We start from the raw sequence: 18,902 nt of genomic DNA on the forward strand, positions 1-18,902 counted from the left end.
GTGGACAAGCATTAGCAGCTGGAACCTCTCATGCTAATGGTGGAGATATGGAGGGCTAGCAAGGTCCTCCCTCTAATCCTAGAACTCTGTTCTAACAGGCTGCTCAGAGGATACAAATCTGAAATTCTTAAATCATTTCCTTTCAATTAGTCTCCCATCTGGATAGTTCCTGAACTGTGAGTCTAGGTCCATCCTAGGATACACATAGTTGAAGGTGATAAGACCAATCACGCTTGCCCAAGAAATTCAGTTTGACTCTAGTGTTGTGAACAGAGCTCTCCACAGGGCAACATAAATTGAGCCAAGGCCCCTGTACTCTTTGGAGGCAACAAATACTATAGGCTACAGATAGAACATAGTCTGAGAAAGATCTCATTCAGTCGACTTCACAGCCTCACCCAATGACAGAATCTCTCTTGTCTTTCACACCCCTCTCAAGGATGCATGAGGCCATCGGACCCGTTTTCCCGTCTAGTGTTCTTAAGTGTAACCTACTGCTTCAAGGCAGATGGCTTATGGACTGAAGAGAGAGCCATGACTACCAACATCCACACTTAGCATAAAATGCTAAGGATACTTGGCTTGTTTAGCCAAGGCTACAGAGCTTCCCATGAGCGAGGAGACTGGACAGCTGCAGCTTATCCGTGACTAAGGCTTGTTCCTCTGTCGCCACATTGCCTGGTTGCTGACACATTCTAAGCAGGTAAAAAAATTCCTTCAGGATTGAGAGAGAAGATGAATTGCTAGCTATTGTCCTTATATCTTCAATATCTCCATGTTGATGAATTTACGTTAATCACCTGCCTTCCATTTAAAAGAATATTTTAAGACATCACGCTCTTCTAATCCTTGAACCAGGGGCCTTATTGGGACACCCACCATCTCATGTAGGTAGCAAGTGCAGAGTTAGTGTTCAAGTGCCCCTGAACAAACATGCCCACCTTCAGCTTCCCAGTGTCCTGGAAACCTTGTGTCCTTTGCACCTGTTGAGGAATATTTATTAGGTGGAAGCTGTAAGGATGAGGTGGGAACCACAGAGAATAGTTTTCCCAAAAGTCTAATTATGGGGGTGACTCTGATAGTTTTCCTGTCTATAGAAAGATACCTTGGAGAAGGTACAATAATCCTATCCCTCGATAGGGATTGTAACTGCCAGCTGTGGGCATTGAGAATGGGAGATGCCATGACGTGTGAGATGAGTCTACTGTGAATCTGCTGCTGACACTTGCTATCGAAGGTCACAAGGGTGGATTTGCTTTGGTATCTCACTCAGGCTCTCTTGCATTGTTTAGAGAAGGTGAAAGTTTAGGGAAGGTTTCCAGTATATTAAAACCAATGGCTTTGTTTCTCATTCCCTTTACAGAATATTTTACAACCTAAAAAGAACCTATTGATGGTTTCATCTCTTTGTTTTTCATTTGCTTATAATAAAAACCAGATAGGTTTCAATACAAAGACAGTTTAAAATTTTTTTCTCTCTGTATATTTGACCAAGCACCATAGAAAGACATTTTTATTTTAAAGGTACAGATGAGTTACAGATTTCAGCAAAATTGTTTGAATGTTGCATGGGATTTAATGATTTCAGTTATGACTTAATATTTGAATAATGTCATTGCTCTCCAAATCTTCCATAATTACAATTCAATTTGTCAGAATTTCCTTAATAGCCATGTGCCTAAGCATAAGGGAAACACTTGGTCTGTTTAGCAAACCTTCTGTCGGAACAGAAATAGGGGAGATTATAGCTGTTGATTACTGTTTTAGTGTGGGTAGGATCTGCCGTATGATACAAGATGGCTCCTGCCAACTAAGTCAGCAAAGGAGTTTGTTTAGCAGAATTCTGTTTAATGAGAAAGAGTTTTGATAAATAGTCTTGTCTCAGATGGATTAAACTATTGATTTACCAATACTGTTCCTATCTCGACCCAGGGGGACTCTGTTGATGCCACTTAGAATATTACAAACTCTCTGCCATATGCATGTTGTCTAGCCCATGCTTCAACCCTATCACCTTTCAGCAGATTGCTTTAGACAAGAGATCTCATGGGCAAGGAATCTGCAATGCATATAAGCTTACTTGCTGATTTAATACAAGAGAGTCCTAGACATTGACCTTGTCTTGAGTTATTCTAACTTGGCAGGGCTGTAACATTGCAAAGACCTGAAAATCCCTTTTTAACAAGGCTACCTGAACCAAATGGCCCCAGTCCAAATACATGAAAATTTAAAGATGTCCAAGAGATCAGTGACTTACAGTATTAAAGAGTAGGAAGACTGACATTGCACTTAACTCAGGTCTACTTATTTATCCAGTCAAGGATTCTGTCTCCAAGCATAATAGCTGCTCTGTTATCACTTTATAAATTGCTGTGCATATTATTTCAGTAATGAACTGGGAGAAGGCATTCTGTTTGAAGATGTTAAAGGTACCAAATGCCCCACTAAAATCCCCAGATGTTCAATTATTTGAAAGAAATGATTTCTCCTCTAAGCAGGTTGTAGTTTTAATTTTTTCAAAAACAGCAGGTAGGGTGGATATTATAATGTCCATAGAGCCCATGGTCCTTGAAGTGCCCACAGGTATTGCAGGCCGACCAAAGCAGTTCTCAAGGCAAGAGGCAGGCCAAGAACGGGATGCAGGTGCTTACGGTTCTGCTTACGAGTGCTTTCTTTCAGCAGGAAAAAAAAAATCCCATAATTTTCAAGAGTGAGAGAGAAATTGGCAATACCTATCAACTTGGCACTAAGTAAGTCTAATTTGGCAAGATTTATAGTGTACCCGGTGCAGAAATGATCATATGTGCACATCATGTACCGTGTCTTAAATGGCAGCCTAATGCACTCTGTGCTACTCTAATGATGGTGGATCGAGCGCGAGGGCTCTGTGAGCTTTGCATGGAGAGTTTTGCCTTGGCAAACACATCTCCATTATGACGGGAAAGGGAGCACACATAGATATATTTACTTCTGCGTCAGAGCACTCTATATTCTATTATATGAAGCATGGTCGAGGCTGAACTAGAAGGAAGCAGGAGAAGAGAAAAATCAAGCGATGCAAATAAAGGACTAGAGGTGGGCAGAAGCAAGGTTATTAGGATAGGAAACCCGAGTCCTGAATGCCAGTAGAAAGCACCCACTAGGCATGCTCTGGCAAGCGTCCTTCTTTAGCTGAGCCTCAGTTTCCTTACTATAGCATGGTCAAGCCAAGTAGGTGATGTCTTAGTGCTTGTCTGGCCTGCCATCTATGGTAAATGTGGTTAATCCAGAAAAATGTATAGACAGCCTTTCACTTCCCAATTCTGTGCTTCACGTGGTGTCCACCCACTTAGTGCATTGGGCTTCGCTTTAAACCTGCCCTTATTATTGTAAAGACAGAAGAAAACCAGATCACGGTGGGTTTCTAAAGGAGCTGGTCCATGAAAAGGTGTTTGGGGAGATATTGATGAGGGAGTGCAAATGAAGAGGGGATATGCTTTCATTTGGGGGGACAGGCACTCCACCAAAAACGAAATAAAAGTGTAACTGGTTTGGTGAATAATTGGGGCTCTATCGAGAATGAGCAGAAAACAGCATAATTCTCCCTTCACACTGCGTCTCCAGTTCCCACAAGCACGCTCTGTGGATTAGTTCTTTTCCTGCCCCTGGATGAACCCTTGGGCAGGTCTCACCTCTCAGATGATAAACAAATGGTCCCTTGTTTGGGGATTAAAACTGAAGGCTGATCTAATAATCACACAACTCCAGTCCAGTCCAGAATATTAATCAAGACTTTAAATGTGTATCCAGGTAAACCTTCCCCACCTTGGGCCTGACCCAGACTGGCATTCTAGAGAACAGAGAAAGGGCAGGGCCATTTCTCCAATACTTCCCTGGCTGTGATTTTTGATGCCTCTGGCTTTGGAGGGGTTAACAGGGGAATTAAAGAGCAGAGTCTTTTCTGCCTGGTACTCCTGTGATCTGCTGTTGGTGCCACCCGGACAGGGCGGATGTCTGAAAGTGAGTCTGTCTTTTGGGCAGTTTTGTACGTTTCTGGAGGGTCCACTGTCTCTCATTTGCCTGGGCACAGCTATCCTCTCCGTGCCTGCCCTTCTTGCATTTCAAGCGCTGGATTGCAGTCTGTCCCCTGGAGGGATAGAAACAAGACTTAGTGATTGAAGGAGAGAGGAGAAGGTCTAGAACTGGGGTTAGGGTGAGGTGAGAACGGAACTGAACATGCCTCTGACTTCATCATCAGTTAGTTTCTCAGCCTGAAGGGGGCCTGAGCTAAGGGAGGGTGAATATATTTTTTTAAAAAATGATGGTAAGAATGTTTAACATGAGACTGACCCTCCTAACAAATGTTTAAGTGCACAATACAGTATCGTTAACCCCAGGCATGATGTCATACAGATCTCTAGAACTTACTTATCCTACATAGCTGAGACTTTTACATCGGATAAGAATTTATTTATTTATTTTAAAGATTTTATTTATTTATTTGAGAGAGAGAGTGTGCGGGAGGGAGAGGGAGAGAGAATTTGAAGCAGATTCAGTGCTGAGCATAGAGTCCAGTGTGGGACTTGATCTCACGACCCTGAGATCACGATGTGAGTCAAAACCAAGAGTCAGATGCCTAACCCACTGAGTCCCCTCAGCGCCCCTCTATTGGATAAGAATTTAAAGCTCTGATTATTTCCCTGGATGAGACAAAGATATTTAGACTGGACAATTTTTTTTTATGCCCAAACTAAGAAACAAGTTGTTTATTCTCTAGAAGTATTTGGTAAACAATATGGGCTATTTCACATTGTGCTTTGTGCCAAAAGGAAGTGTTGCATCTTACATTTTATTTGAACTCTAAGACTCATTCGACTACACAGTTGAGGTTAAGGTTCTTAATTAAGCATCACTATCAATGATGCTTTCACTGTTTCTATAGCGAAAGCCACTTTTGTGATTTCCACTGCTAAGCCCACTTCTCTGTGTGCCCAGTGGTCAATGAGGAAGGACGTAAGAAATCCCAGGAGATAGGAATTTGTGAGAAATATCTTGAAAAGAGAACAGACCCATTGGGGACCTGGTACTCTACTCCTTTATCCCCCTGTCATCTGCCGTGATGACTCGGAAATGAGTAGCAGCAATGAGACAGTGCATTGTTTGAATGCCTTGGAAGGGGAACATTTCTAATAATAGCACCAGGACTAATGAGTTTCACATTAATTAATGAAAGTGACAGTAGTTGAATCTTATTCAAATTACATGAATACAAATAAAAACATGCCCAGGCTTGCTTGTCACAGTGTTCCACTGAATGCTACAGTCTGTTAAAGAGCTGGGCATTAGCCAACAGAATACCTGGAGTACTTCACGGAATAATACCCAATAGTTCACCAGTCAGTTTCTGAATAAATGTCAACTATTCTTTTATGGCTTTAGGTACAAGAAATGAGGTACAGACTAGATGTCTATATTTGTCATAGAGAAGCTTCTCCTGTGTTTTCCACATAACTATGAAGCTTCCATTGTTGGGTGTTTCTCCTAAAAGTGTCAGGAGGTGGTGTTCTGAGATTTTTCTCAGGCCAGTGAGTTTCTTCCAGTCAAATCTCAGAGAGAGCAGGGTAGGTCTCCAAAGAGGCAACTTTTGTAAAACTCTGAGAATATATATGATTTCTATAATCCTCTGTGGATACCTGGGCTTTGATAAAGACATGGCGTGCTGGTATATCAGCATATGCAAATGGCCTGTGGTTGCCATTTTACATGCGCTGACTTTTGCAAGTATCTGTCAACCACTGGGTGGGACTCAATAGATAGAATTAGAGCTAATTATACTTTGTTCGTTTTCAGTATAGATTCCCTCAACCTGTAGCATTTTGACTCTGCATTGCCAGAGAGTTTTATGGATCTCTCCAACAGAAGTTTCCTTAGAGGAGAGTTTCTCAACCTTGATGAGAGAAAAAAAGCTCTTTAAAGGCCTGAGATATAAGGGAAGTCATTTTAGATTTCTTTCTAAGTCAGTGTGACTATACATGAACTGTATTTAAACTAAAAGCCTGATTTATGGCCCACCAAGCATACATCATACACCTGCTTTGTAAATAGGTAGCGTAAAGGAAAACTATCTTGACCTTATGATATGGATCAATGCTCTTACTCCCGGCATCCCTTGACCTTAAATTTTGTGATTCCTGGCTATATGCTAATCTAAAATCTTTTGAGCCTTTACAAGTTGTAGAAAGTATATAACACTGTAAAACATATATATTACTGAACCAATCTACAGGTACAGAAGCATAGTAACAGAAAAATCAGTTTTCCGATAAAACGCGTCTATTGTTTAGATAGTAGTGATCTTTACAGAGTGATATGAGCACATGACCATCATGCAGTGTAAACATGGGTGCCATCTTCTCTGTGATCCCTCATAGACCCAGGTTGGTTCTCCAATGTCCCCTCTTGGAGCTGCATGTGATTTTATTACCAGTTTTCATCTGAATCCAATGGGGAACGGGATGATTCTGCTTTTGTTTCTTGGCCAAGAATGACTTGGTCCTGAAAGTCTTGTGAGCAGACACGGTGGGGAACAGTCAACTGCACACGCCACGATGGGGGAGAAAGGGAGAGTTAATGAGCATTTTAAATGCATTGCCTTTGCCATCTGATTTATTAATGCTTCCCACAAGCCTGGAAATTTCAGAGCTGCCTTCTTTTCTCAGAAAATAGTTGGTGAAGAAACCAGCATGCTTATGACCCGAAATCCTATGTCTAACATCAAAGTGAATAAAAGTGGAAATAGAACAAAATGGCAGAAGTGTTCTGATTCCTTCCCTGTCCCACCTGAAAAGGCAGTGCGAATCTACCTAGGCTTTGAGTCTTTGAGTGACTGTCTCACCTCTATGAAATTTTTTTTTTTAAGATTTTATTTATTTATGTGACAGACAGCCAGCGAGAGAGGGAACACAGCAGGGGGAGTGGGAGAGGAAGAAGCAGGCTCATAGCGGAGGAGCCTGATGTGGGGCTCGATCCCATAACGCCGGGATCACGCCCTGAGCCAAAGGCAGACGCTTTAACGACTGCGCTACCCAGGCGCCCTGAAATTTTTAATCATGATTGTAGGAGATATCACTGATATATGATATAGATACACACATACACCAGTGAGATAGATATATATATATATATATATATATATATATATAGTTTTTTGGGGGGGAAGAGGGAGAGTATGAGCAGGGAAGGGCAGAGGGGGAGAAAGAGAGAGAGTCTCAAGCAGACTCCCCGCTGAACACGAGGCTGGCATGGGGCTCAATCTGATGACCCTGACCACTGATATTTTTAGAAACAAGGAACATGTTCAACTAAAAAAAAAAAAAAATTGCTTTCTTTGCCCAAAGAAGCTGTTCCACTTGAATACAGGAAATTAAATTTCTATGCCAAAAGCATGTTTAGAGGTTGCTCCATTTACTTCCTTCTGATGCATTTCTGAAATTACTTTCCTTTCTAACAATAGTTGATTAACTCGAATGAGTACTTATCAGGGCTCTGTCTTGGTCCCTGCATAAATTCTGAGAGGGATATCTGCTACGTATCCCCAGAATTTATCAGATGCCCACAAAGTTATTAGGGCTGAGAAAATTGCTTATATTATGTGAATAAAAATACTTTATGGGCTGAAATGATAAATTATTGTTCCCCAATTCGCCCTTTAAAAATGATTCAAGAAGTTGGTATTTTATTTTCACATGAAAATGTCATTCAGATACATTCAAATGCTATAGGATTAGGAACCTGAAAATCTTGAAACTCAGTTTCAAGCAAGGAGGGTGGTTTAATGGGAAATGTGTTAAATTTATCATGTGCTTTGGTGCATGAATACAAGTGCCATCTCTCCCACTTTGTTGAGTGTGGTAGAAAGGGTACTGCCCATGCTGCCCAACTGTAGGCTTATTTCCCTCATAGTGGTCTTTATGAAAGACCTGCCCAGTGAGATATTTGAATTAACAGTGCTCATTCTCAGAGACTTTGTATTAGGCTAGTTCCTCAGGCCTGGAGATTCGTGACACAGACTACAGTCTTGGCACCACCTGTATTATTGTATCTTTCTCACTTGTTTACAAGTTAATTTTATTGTAATTCCAGTATAGCTAACATACAGTGTTATATTAGTTCCGGGGGTACAGTACAGTGATTCAACACTTACGTACACCACACAGTGCTCATCATGACAAGTGCCCTCCTTCATCCCCATCATCTATGTCATCCATCCCGCTACCCAACTCCACTCTCATAACCATCAATTTGTTCTCTATAGTTATGAGCCTGTTTTTGGTTTCTCGCTCTCTCTTTTTCCCTTTGCTTGTTTTTCTTAAATTCCACATGAGTGAAATCACATGGTATTGTCTTTCTCTGACTCACTTAATTTGCTTGGCATAATACTCTCTGGCTCCATCCATGTTGTTGCAAATGGCAAGATTTCATTCTTTTTTATGGCTGAGTACTATTCCATTGTGTATATGTATACATATCACATCTTTATCCATTCATCTGTCGATGGACACTTGACCTGCTTCCATAAGTTGGCTATTGTAAATAATGCTGCTATAAACATAGGGGTGCATGCATCCCTTTGAATTAGTGTTTTTGTATTTTTTTGGTATTCAGTGGTGTGATTACCAGATTGTAGGGTAGTTCTATTATTACCTTTTTGAGGAACCTCCATAATGTTTTCCAGAGTGGATGTGCTGGTTTGCATTCCCATCAACAGTGCAAGAGGCTTCCTTTTCCTCCACATCCTCACCAACACTTATTATTTCTTGTGTTTTGACTTTAGCCATCCTGACAGGTGTGAGGTGATATCTCATTCTGGTTTTGATTTGCATTTCCCTGATGATGAGTGATGTTGAACATCTCCTCACGTGTCTGTTGGCCATCTGGATGTCTTCTTTGGAGAAATGGCTGTTCATGTCTTCTGCCCATTTTAAATTGGATTATTTTCTTTTTGGGTGTTGAATTGTATAAGTTCTTTATATATTTTAAGTATTAACCTCTTATTGGATATATCATTTGCAAATATCTTCTCCTCTTCCATAGGTTGTTGTTTAGTTTTGTTGATTGTTTCCTTTGCTGGGAAGAAACTTTTTATTTTGATATAGTCTCAATAGTTTATCTTTGCTCTTATTTCCTACGTTTTAGAAGATATATCTATAAAAATGTTGCTACAGCCCATGTTAGAGACATTACTGCCTGTGTTTTCTTCTAGGATTTTTATGGTTTCAGGTCTCACATTTAGGTCTTTAATCCATTTTGAGTTTATTTTTGTGTTATATTTGTAATTTTTTATTTTGAAGTAATTTCAAACTTATAGACCAGTTGCAAACAGCACAAAACACTCCCATATATCCCTCACTAAGATATCCCAATTGTTGACATTTTATCACATCTCCTTTGTTATCTTGTCTCTCTTCCTCTTTCTGCTCCTATTCTTCTATGTGTGTACACAGATATAAACACAAACATATATACTATTTTTTGAATGATTTCAGAGTAAGTTGCAGATGTGATGCCCTTTATCACCAAACATCTTAGTGTATATTAGTTAAGAAAGAATCATGTTAATCTTAAAAAAAAATAAAATAAAAAAGAGGGGGGTGCCTGGGTGGCTCAGTTGGTTAAGAGTCTACCTGCGGCTCAGGTCATGATCCCAGGATCTTGGAATCAAACCTTGCATTTCTCCCTATCCCTCTGCTGCTTTTCCTATTTGTGCTCTTTCACTCTCTTTCTGTGTCAAATAAAAAATAAAATCTTTAAAAAAAATAAAAAAGAATCATGTGTTCTTACATAGCCACAGTACACTGTGAAAATCATAACACATTGATAATATATATTATCTAGACTTTACTCAAATTTTAGCCATTGTTTCATTTATGCCTTTTATGGGGAAAAAATTGTGGCCAGGATTCAATCATGAGTTGCATTACATACTCTGTCTTGTCTGCTTTATTCATTGATTTCTCTTTGCTTTTCATAACCTTGGTATATTTTCAGAGTACAGACCAGTAATTTTGTAGAATGTCTTTGAATTTGTGTTTGTGTAATGTTTCCTCATTATTAGACTTAGATTATGTATTTTTGCAACATTGTCACAAAAGTGAGACTGTGTTCTCAGCATATTGTATCAGGAGGCTCAAGAGGTCATTTTTGAACCATGACTGGACGATGGTAACTTTTTATTGTTTCATTAAGATGGTGTCTAACAGGTTTCTTCTGTTATTATTAGGGTTACTTTGTTTTTTTAAAATAAAGGGGTGATGGGTGGTAGGGAGAGGGTGTGGGGAGGGATGGGGGTGGGAGCTCAACCCCGCAACCCATGAGATCATGACCTGAGCCAAAATCAAGAGTCGGACACTTAACCAATTGCACCACTCAGGGGCCCCTATTAGTGTTACTTTAAAGTTACTATTTTTTCTCTGTCGTTAATAAGTATTTTGTGGGGGGATAATTTAAAGCTATGTAAATATTCTGTCCCTCATCGGACTTTCACCAGTGGTTTTAGCATCCACTGATGATTCTTGTCTGAAGCAGTTGTTACTACAGTAGTTGCCAAATCATGATTTTCTAATTCCATGATTCCATCTTTATTAATTAGCTCTGAATACTAGTTTCCACTACAAGGAGCCTGGATTCTTGAAGAATGGCTGAATCCAGGACTGGGGGTGGGAGACTGCAAGATAAACTTGGGCTGTCTCATGGAACAAGAAAGCATGGTGTTTCTTGAGAAAGATGGGAACATGTCAAAATGACACTAGAGCTGGCCTGAAGGAGCTCCACTGGCTAAGCCTTGCATAATTAGAGCACCAAAATCAGTAATGTAATAGACTCTCACCCATTGAGTAAAATAGAAATAATGCAAGAATTTATGAGTCCATATTGTATGATTGAATGAATGAATGAAATGGTTGTAGACAGGAAGCTCTTTCTTTTTTTAAAAAATTTTATTTATTTCTCAGAGAGAGAGAGAGAGAGAGACAGACAGAGCACATGCAGGGGGAGTGGCAGGCAGAGGGAGAAGCAGGCTCCCTGCTAAGCAAGGAGCCTGACGCGGGACTCGATTCCAGGATCCCAGGATCATGACCTGAGCCAAAGGCAGACACTGATCTGACGGAGCCACTTAGGTGTCCCTAGAAAACTCTTAGAGTAGAATGCCATTTTTTTCTTTTAAAGAGATATAGCTTGAAGGGGGTATGTTATTAGTGAAACACTAGCCAGCAAACCAGGACTTCATTACCTCCTCAAAAGAAATACCGAGCACATTTTTCCTGATAGATATAGGGCACTGCTGCTAGGGAGAGACATGGGATTCTCCAGAAGTTTCTTTGCTATGAGACAGAGGATGCTGACCCAACTGCTGTTGGTTCCTAGGAGAGTGGTACAGCAGATTACTTCCCTCTTTTGACGACCAGACTAAGACTCCTAGTTTTATTCTTCTGATGAGAACTACTGCTAAACATGCTTTATCAAACTCCAGTCTATAATTTTGAAAGGGCCCGTGATGCATCCTCACCTGTGGACAGGTAAAGAGGCTCAGTAGTCAGAACCCTAAACGTGACTTAGTGTTCCCAGGTGACAGTTCTGTTTCATACATTTTGGAGCTTGGAGTAGAAGGCCTACCCATTATATGTCTAAATATTTTAAAAGTTACATATGTAGCTAACAGATTCACTAAATAGAATATGTTCTATTTTCCTACCTTGAAAAATGCACCATCAGAATTACAAATAAAGCTGTTAATGGGCTTTAGGACAATTAGAAATGGGCAACAGAGCAGAATTGGCTGAACTTTATTATTTCACATATCTGAGTGTTCTCTCGCTTGTGCAATGATATTTCCCCACAAAAGCAAATCTTGAAGAAAGGACTTCGGGGTAGGTAACCTGTTTAGGTGGTTATCCCAGGAAGCACAGGGAGAGAGCTAGGAAATTGAGACAGGAGAGGGGAAAAAAAGCCAAAAAGTAGGTAACTGAGAACAGCCTACCACCCTGGACAGCTGGACCTCAGTCCCCCTGGAGGCATATCTTTCACTAAAAAACAAAACGAAGCAAAGCAAAGCAAAAAACACCCCCACCCACTTTTGCCTGTGTACACGATCATGATGAAGTTATTTCTCTTTAATATGTAGTACAATTACAGGAAATTAGTTTTCTGTGCCGAAAGCACGTTTGGAGGTTGATTAGTTTATTTTCCTCTGAAGCATTTCTGAAATTATTTCTCCTTTCTAATAGTAGCTGATTAACCTGAATGCATTTTCATTAGTGCCCCTCATTAGTGCGGTCCACAACCAAGAATTGTGCACAGTGAGACAGGAAAGCTGGGGGACTTTATTCACTGATGTTGACCCTCTTTAGTTGCTGATTGTCTCTGAGACTATCGAATTCCTCATGCTCTGGGCTTTTCTGTGCACTGACCGAGCAAGGTTCCATGGTCCTAGAGAAAGATCTCAGGCAGAGAAGCGGGAAGTTGTAAGCCCTGGCACTGACCATTTTCTTCCCCCCAGAAATATTTTGTTTGCCTAGTTAATCAAGAGTTTTATATAATGTCTTCTATCCAGAGTAATAAGCTAAATGCATTTTAAGTCCCCCAAAATTGCATTTTCATCAAAGATAAAATTCAGAGCAAATATAAAATGAAAAGTATTATTTTCTCAAGTTTTTATTTATTTATTTAGTTTTTCAAGTTCCACATATTTGATCATCAGTGTAAACCCCAATATAATACACCAACATGATTTCGTGCCTTTAAGGGGAAGACTCATGTTTTCAAAATTAAAAAAATTTACATGGCAAGGCAAATCCCAAATTATACTCAATTAACATCAAATCATTAAAAACATTTCTGTCCAGTTGAATTTTTTAGTTTCCTATTTTTTTTTGTTATTTTTTTAAAAAGATTTTATTTATTTATTTGACAGAGACAGACAGCCAGCGAGAGAGAGGGAACACAAGCAGGGGGAGTGGGAGAGGAAGAAGCAGGCTCCCAGCAGAGGAGCCTGATGTGGGGCTCGATCCCATAACGCTGGGATCACGCCCTGAGCCGAAGGCAGACGCTTAACAACTGCGCCACCCAGGCGCCCCAAGTTTCCTATTTTTTTAACTACATCTAGGATAATTTAAAATAACCTTTTTCTTTTGGAGTAATTTTTGATTTACAGTAAAGTCAGAGATAATAAAAATTCCAAAACCCATTACCCAGTTTCCCCTAATGTTAATATTTTACATTACCATGATATGCTTGTCATAATCAAGATGCCGAGGTTAGTACATTATGACTGACTGAACTTTATACTTTATTCGGATTTCTGCATTTAGTCTTCATGTGTCTTTAGCCTCTTCTGGCCTGTGACAATTTCATAGTCTTTCTGTTTTTCACCAATTTGAAATTTTTAAGAGGAACTGGTCAGGTATTTTGCAGAATGTCCTCAGTTGAGTTTGCTGCTGCTTTTGTCATGCCTAGACAGTGGTTATAGGTTTAGGGGAAAGATACCACAAGGTGAGGAACTCTTCTCATCACATGCTTGGGGGGGGGGCAGGGGGAACATGTTACCCAGGTGACAAGCTGGTGTTTGTAGGTTTCTCCACTGTAACTTGACCTACTCTCTTCTTTGGAAGCGAGCCACTAATTCTACCCCACAGTCAGGAGGAGGGGGGAGTTAAGCTTCATTCCGTATATTGTTTGGAATCCTTTTATAAGGAAAATTTAGGTCTTTACCCCCATAGTTATTTATTCAGTTATTTATTTATGTCAGTATGGATTCACCTGTATTTATCTTTTGAGTTATAATACCATGTTGCATAATTTATTTCTTTGCTCAAATTCTTTCAGCTTTGGCCATTGGGGGCACTTTTAGGTTGGCTTCTGTGTCCCTTGACATGCCCCCCCTTTTTTTGTTTGATCACTTCCTTTATGGCCCTCAAAGATCTCTGGGCTCAGCTTTAATATTCCTGTTACAGTCCTGCAATAAATCATTCATCTAAGAAGTTCTGGTTCCTGTCATTGGAGAATAGGACATAGAAACCAAGATTTGGGTACTGGGTGTGCTCATTGCTACTGGGGTGTCACTCCTTCTAGGCCCTTTTATCAGAGTTATGAAATTCTGGATGTATATTATATCCCTAATTATCTCTGTATCTATTATCTATATGTATAGTAAACTAAACATGAGTTTATGTCTCTGACTCTAATTCATGGTTCATTCTCATCCCCTCTTACCCCTTGATGATCAGTAACTTCCCTCTCTGAGGTCAGCTCTTTTTTCCCCCACCACCCAACCAATAAAGTTATTTATACATTTGTGACACAGATCCATTTGTCATACTCTGCATTCCATCCTGGGACCCCCCTGACATCCTGTTTGATTTTGTTTTAATGTGCATGTTTAATGTTCACTCTTTGTGATGTATGTTTCCATAGGTTTTGGTGAATCGGTTTTGTCCACCACTCCAGGACCATAGAGAACGGTTCCATTACCATAAAAATTTCCTTCTGCCTCCCTTTTAAGCTGGCCTTTCCTATTTCCCTAAGCTCTGAAAATCACTGATATGTTTTCCATCCTTATAGTTTTGCTTTTTTCAGATGTAGTCAGATAATATGTAGCTTTTTGGATCTGAATTTCTTACTTAGCAAAATGTATTTCAGAGCCACCTATGTCGTGTGAATCAATAGCTTTTTATTATTGAATAGTATCCTATTGTATTGATGTAACAGCTTGTTTATGTATTCATCAGTTGAAGGACATCTTGATTGCTTCCAGTTGTGGGTAATTATGAATAAAGCTGCAGAGAACATCACATACAGGTTTTTGTGTGAACACAGCTTCTATTTCACTTGAATAAATACCTAGGAGCACAATTACTGGATCGAATGGTAAATCTATGTTTCACTTTATAATAAACTGCTAAACTCTCTTCCAAAATGACTATTTTGCCTTCTCACCAGCAGTGATGAGAGTCCTTGTTGCTCTGTATCCTCAGAATGTGATATTGTTAGGTTTTTAAAAAGTATTTTAGCTATTCTAATATATGTAGATTGGTATCTTATTGTGATTTTTAACTTTCAGTTTCCTAATGACAAATGATGGTGAGAATCTCTCAAATGCTTATGTGCCCATGTATTTGCCAAATTTTGGTGAAGTGTCTGTTTAAATCTTTTGCCTGTTTTTAATTGTGCTGTTTGTTTTCTTATTCTTGTATTTAGAAATTATTTATATATTTGGGATACAAGTTATATATAAGGTAGTGATTGGCAAATATTTCTCCCATTCTGTAGCTTGCCTTTTCATTCTCTTAACAGTGTCTTTTAAAGTTTTAAATATTAATAAAATCTAATTTATAATTTTTAAAAGAGATTTTATTTATTTATTTGCCAGATAGAGAGAGAGAGAGCACAAGCAGGCAGAGTGGAAGGCAGAGGGAGTGGGAGAGGCAGGCTCTCTGCTGAGCTGAGAGCCTGATGTGGGGCTTGATCCCAGGACTCTGGAATCATGATTTGAGCCGAAGGCAGACTCTTAACTGACTGAGCTACCCAGGCACCCTAATTTATCATTTTTTTAAAAAAAGTTTAAGGATTGGGTTTATGATATTATATTAAAAATTCATCTCCAGATCCTAAGTCATGCAGATTTTCTCCTATACTTTTTAAAAGAATTTTTATGGTTTTACATTTTATAATCAGGTCTATGATTTATATTGAGTTAATTTTTGTATAAGGTGTCAGGTATGTGCTGAGGTTAATGTTTTCGTCTACGGACACCTAATTGTTTCAGTACTATTTGTTGAAGAGACTATACTTTTTCCATTGAATTGCCTTTGCTTCTTTGTCAAAATCACTTCACTGTATTTGTGTTTGTCTCTTTCTGGCCACAGTGTTCTGTTCCACTGATCTATTTGCCTAGCCTTTAACAATACCATGACATCTTGGTTACCATGGCTTTATAGTAAGTTTTGAAATGTGGTAAAATGAGTCTTTTGACTTTCTTCTTTTTTGCAATTGTTTTGTCTTTTCTAGTTTATGTGCCGTTCCTTCTGATTATAGTTATAATTCTGCTACTCCTGGTCTTATTTATGACCTAGAAACTAGAACCAACACAAATACTACCATGTATAATGTTATAATGATATTGTTCCTGTACTTATAAATTGCCTAAGAGCAACTAGTATTATAAAAACACATACTGTAGTAGAAGGACGCTGTACTCAATCAAAGTTAGTTTTTATTATTATTGTCAAATGTATCTTATAGGGTAATGGTCAAAAAACAATTCAATAATAATGTGTGAAGCTGCTTTATAAACTCAAGTGTTATATGAATATACACTGCTTTTGAGTTTAAAGTATATGATACCATATTTTATTCTCTCCATCTTCTGTGCATAAATGGACTATTGATCTGGATAAGGTTCACGTACTTTCAGATGGCATATGTGGATACTGGGGCTCTCTGGAGAAGTAGATTAACAAAATCTAGTAATATTATGGCTGGGCACACCACTTCCTATTATTCTTTCATACAGGGAGTCAGGCAATTCCTAGAAAATCATTTTAAAAGTCTTCTCGTAGTATTATATATCTTTATGAGGTGGCAGATCAATGAGCACCAAAAGGATGCTTTGATTATAACAAAGGATTCAGGCTTAATGTAGTGGCATTTTCTTTTTTCTTTCTTTTTTAAAATAAAACCATAGTGGTTTTATTTTCAATTTGTGATGTATAACTTATCCAAGACAGTCAACATTTTATAATACTGGTGATGACAAAAATGGAATGTGTACTTCCTTGCTATCAGATTCAGTAAAAAATGTATAGCAATCTTTAAAACCTGCTCTATAGGGCACCTGGATGGCACAGTCACTTAAGTTTCAGATTCTTGATTGGCTTATTGTGAGACTGAGCCCCATGTTGGGCTCCACACTGGGCATGGAGCCTGCTTAAGATTCTCTCTCTCCCTGCCCCTCTCCCCCTCCCTCTGCCCCTCCTCACCCCTGTGCCCTCTTTTTCTCTCTCTCTCAAAAAAAAAAAAAAAAAGAAAGAAAGAAAGAAAAAAGAAAGAAAGAAAAGAGAAGAAAGATAAAGCCTGCTTTGTGTTCATGGATGGAACATGGGGAGCAGATTTCTAGATAGCTTATGAACCAATTCTCAGCAAAATTTCTTCACAGAAATTCAGTATACTTATTGATATAAATTAAATTGAAATTTAAAATGGTGTGAAACAATTGTCGTACATTTTCAATGAAAAATTCTCTCTAGCCTGTGTTTAAAGTGTCCAGAAAGGCAAAATGAAGAATGGTTTCTTTTGGAGTAAGTATTCTTGCTTCCAGTAATTGTGGAATAGCTTACGGTTGGCCAAATTTCTTGCTAAGAACAGCTAAGCAAGCTGGATAAAATAGAACAATTATCTGTATGAAGACACTAGAGAGTTATCAAGATATCCAGGATTTGAGGTTTTAATATCCTAGAAAGAGGGGACATGCTTTGAGAGGCACTCAATCTTATCTTCTGTGAGGATTTTCCATTCAAGAAAACTATTCTGAAATTAGAAGCAAGGATGCTTGATACCAAAACTTCTAGTCAACATTTTACTATAAGTATCAGTACAGTAAGTCGAGAAAAAAAAAATTTAAGGCTTATTTCTATGTTATTCATAGAAAACATAATTGTAGAAAATCACCTGAAAAAAATCTACAGATAACCTATTAGAATGAAAAATGTAAATTTAGCAATGTAAAACCAAAGCATTTTTATAGTCTCAAAAATTAAAGAATAAAATTAAATAATATTTGATGATAACAAAGATATGTCAAATACAAGGAATAAATCTATTGAAAGGTGTTCAAAATTCTACACAGGAAACTATAAAACATTATTGATATATATTTTTAAAAACCTAAATAAATCGAGGAACATACCATACTCGTGGATTAGGAGACTCAATATTGAAGTATGTCAAATTTCCACACATTGATTTATAGACTTAATGCAACCACAAGCAAAATCCAAGCAAACGCTTACAGAAATTTATAAGCAGATTCTAACGTTTATTCAGAATTTCAAAGAACCAAGAATAACCAAAATAATTTTAAATAAATACAACGTATTTGAAAGAATTATACTGCTAGTTGTCAAATTTATTATAAAGCTAGTATGACAGTTTGATATTTGTATAAAGTTAGAAAAAAATGGAAGTCAACATAATCTGAGGATAAATCCTAGAAAAAAGGGGGACAATTGGTTATTTATATGGAAAAAATAAACTTTACCCCTTCCTCACACCATATAAAAAATCAATTCTAGGTAGATTGTAGATGTATATGGAAATAGAAGACATAAAGGTTCTAGATGATAAAACAGAAGAATATCTTCAAGATTTTAGGATAATCAAAATTTTATTTAACAGTACACAAAAAATCTGACAAGAAAAGAAAAAATTGATAAATAGATTACACTAGAATTAAGAACCCTTGTTCATTAAATCCATCACTAAGAATGAAAAAGCAACAATAGAATGGGAGACTATATTAGTATTCATATAGTCCATAAAGAATTTGCATCTAGAATATTTAAAAACTTCTGTAAATCATTAAGGAAAATATAGGTCACACTCTATAAAAAAAGGGCAAAATTTGAACAAGCACTTTACAAGATGTCCACATATACAAACGGTCCCCAAACTTATCAAAAGTTGCTTGATATTATTAGTTATTTGGGAAAGTACAAATAAAACCACAAAGTGATACTATTATATGCCTGCCAGAATAGCAAAAATTAAAGACTGATGATACCAAATGTTGAAATGATATAGACCAATTGGAATTCCCAAATAGTGCTGGAGGGAGTGTAATTTTTTTTTTAAAATATTTTATTTATTTATTTGAC

The 18,902-nt window shown here is 38.2% G+C and overlaps 1 protein-coding gene across 1 annotated transcript in view; it reads right to left on the reverse strand.

Annotated features, from left to right (window-relative positions):
• Window positions 1-6,404: 6,404 nt before the first annotated feature.
• The window catches only part of LOC103678382 (60S ribosomal protein L39-like), a 119,913-nt gene continuing 107,415 nt past the window's right edge, over window positions 6,405-18,902 (reverse strand). Inside the window, exon 2 of the mRNA XM_040645123.1 lies at window positions 6,405-6,568. Coding sequence (XP_040501057.1) covers window positions 6,405-6,568 — 164 coding nt within the window. The remainder of the gene's footprint in view (window positions 6,569-18,902) is intronic.

The sequence above is a fragment of the Ursus maritimus genome, unplaced genomic scaffold (genome assembly GCF_017311325.1).
Source record: "Ursus maritimus isolate PB19 unplaced genomic scaffold, ASM1731132v1 scaffold_30, whole genome shotgun sequence".
Taxonomy (NCBI): domain Eukaryota; kingdom Metazoa; phylum Chordata; class Mammalia; order Carnivora; family Ursidae; genus Ursus; species Ursus maritimus.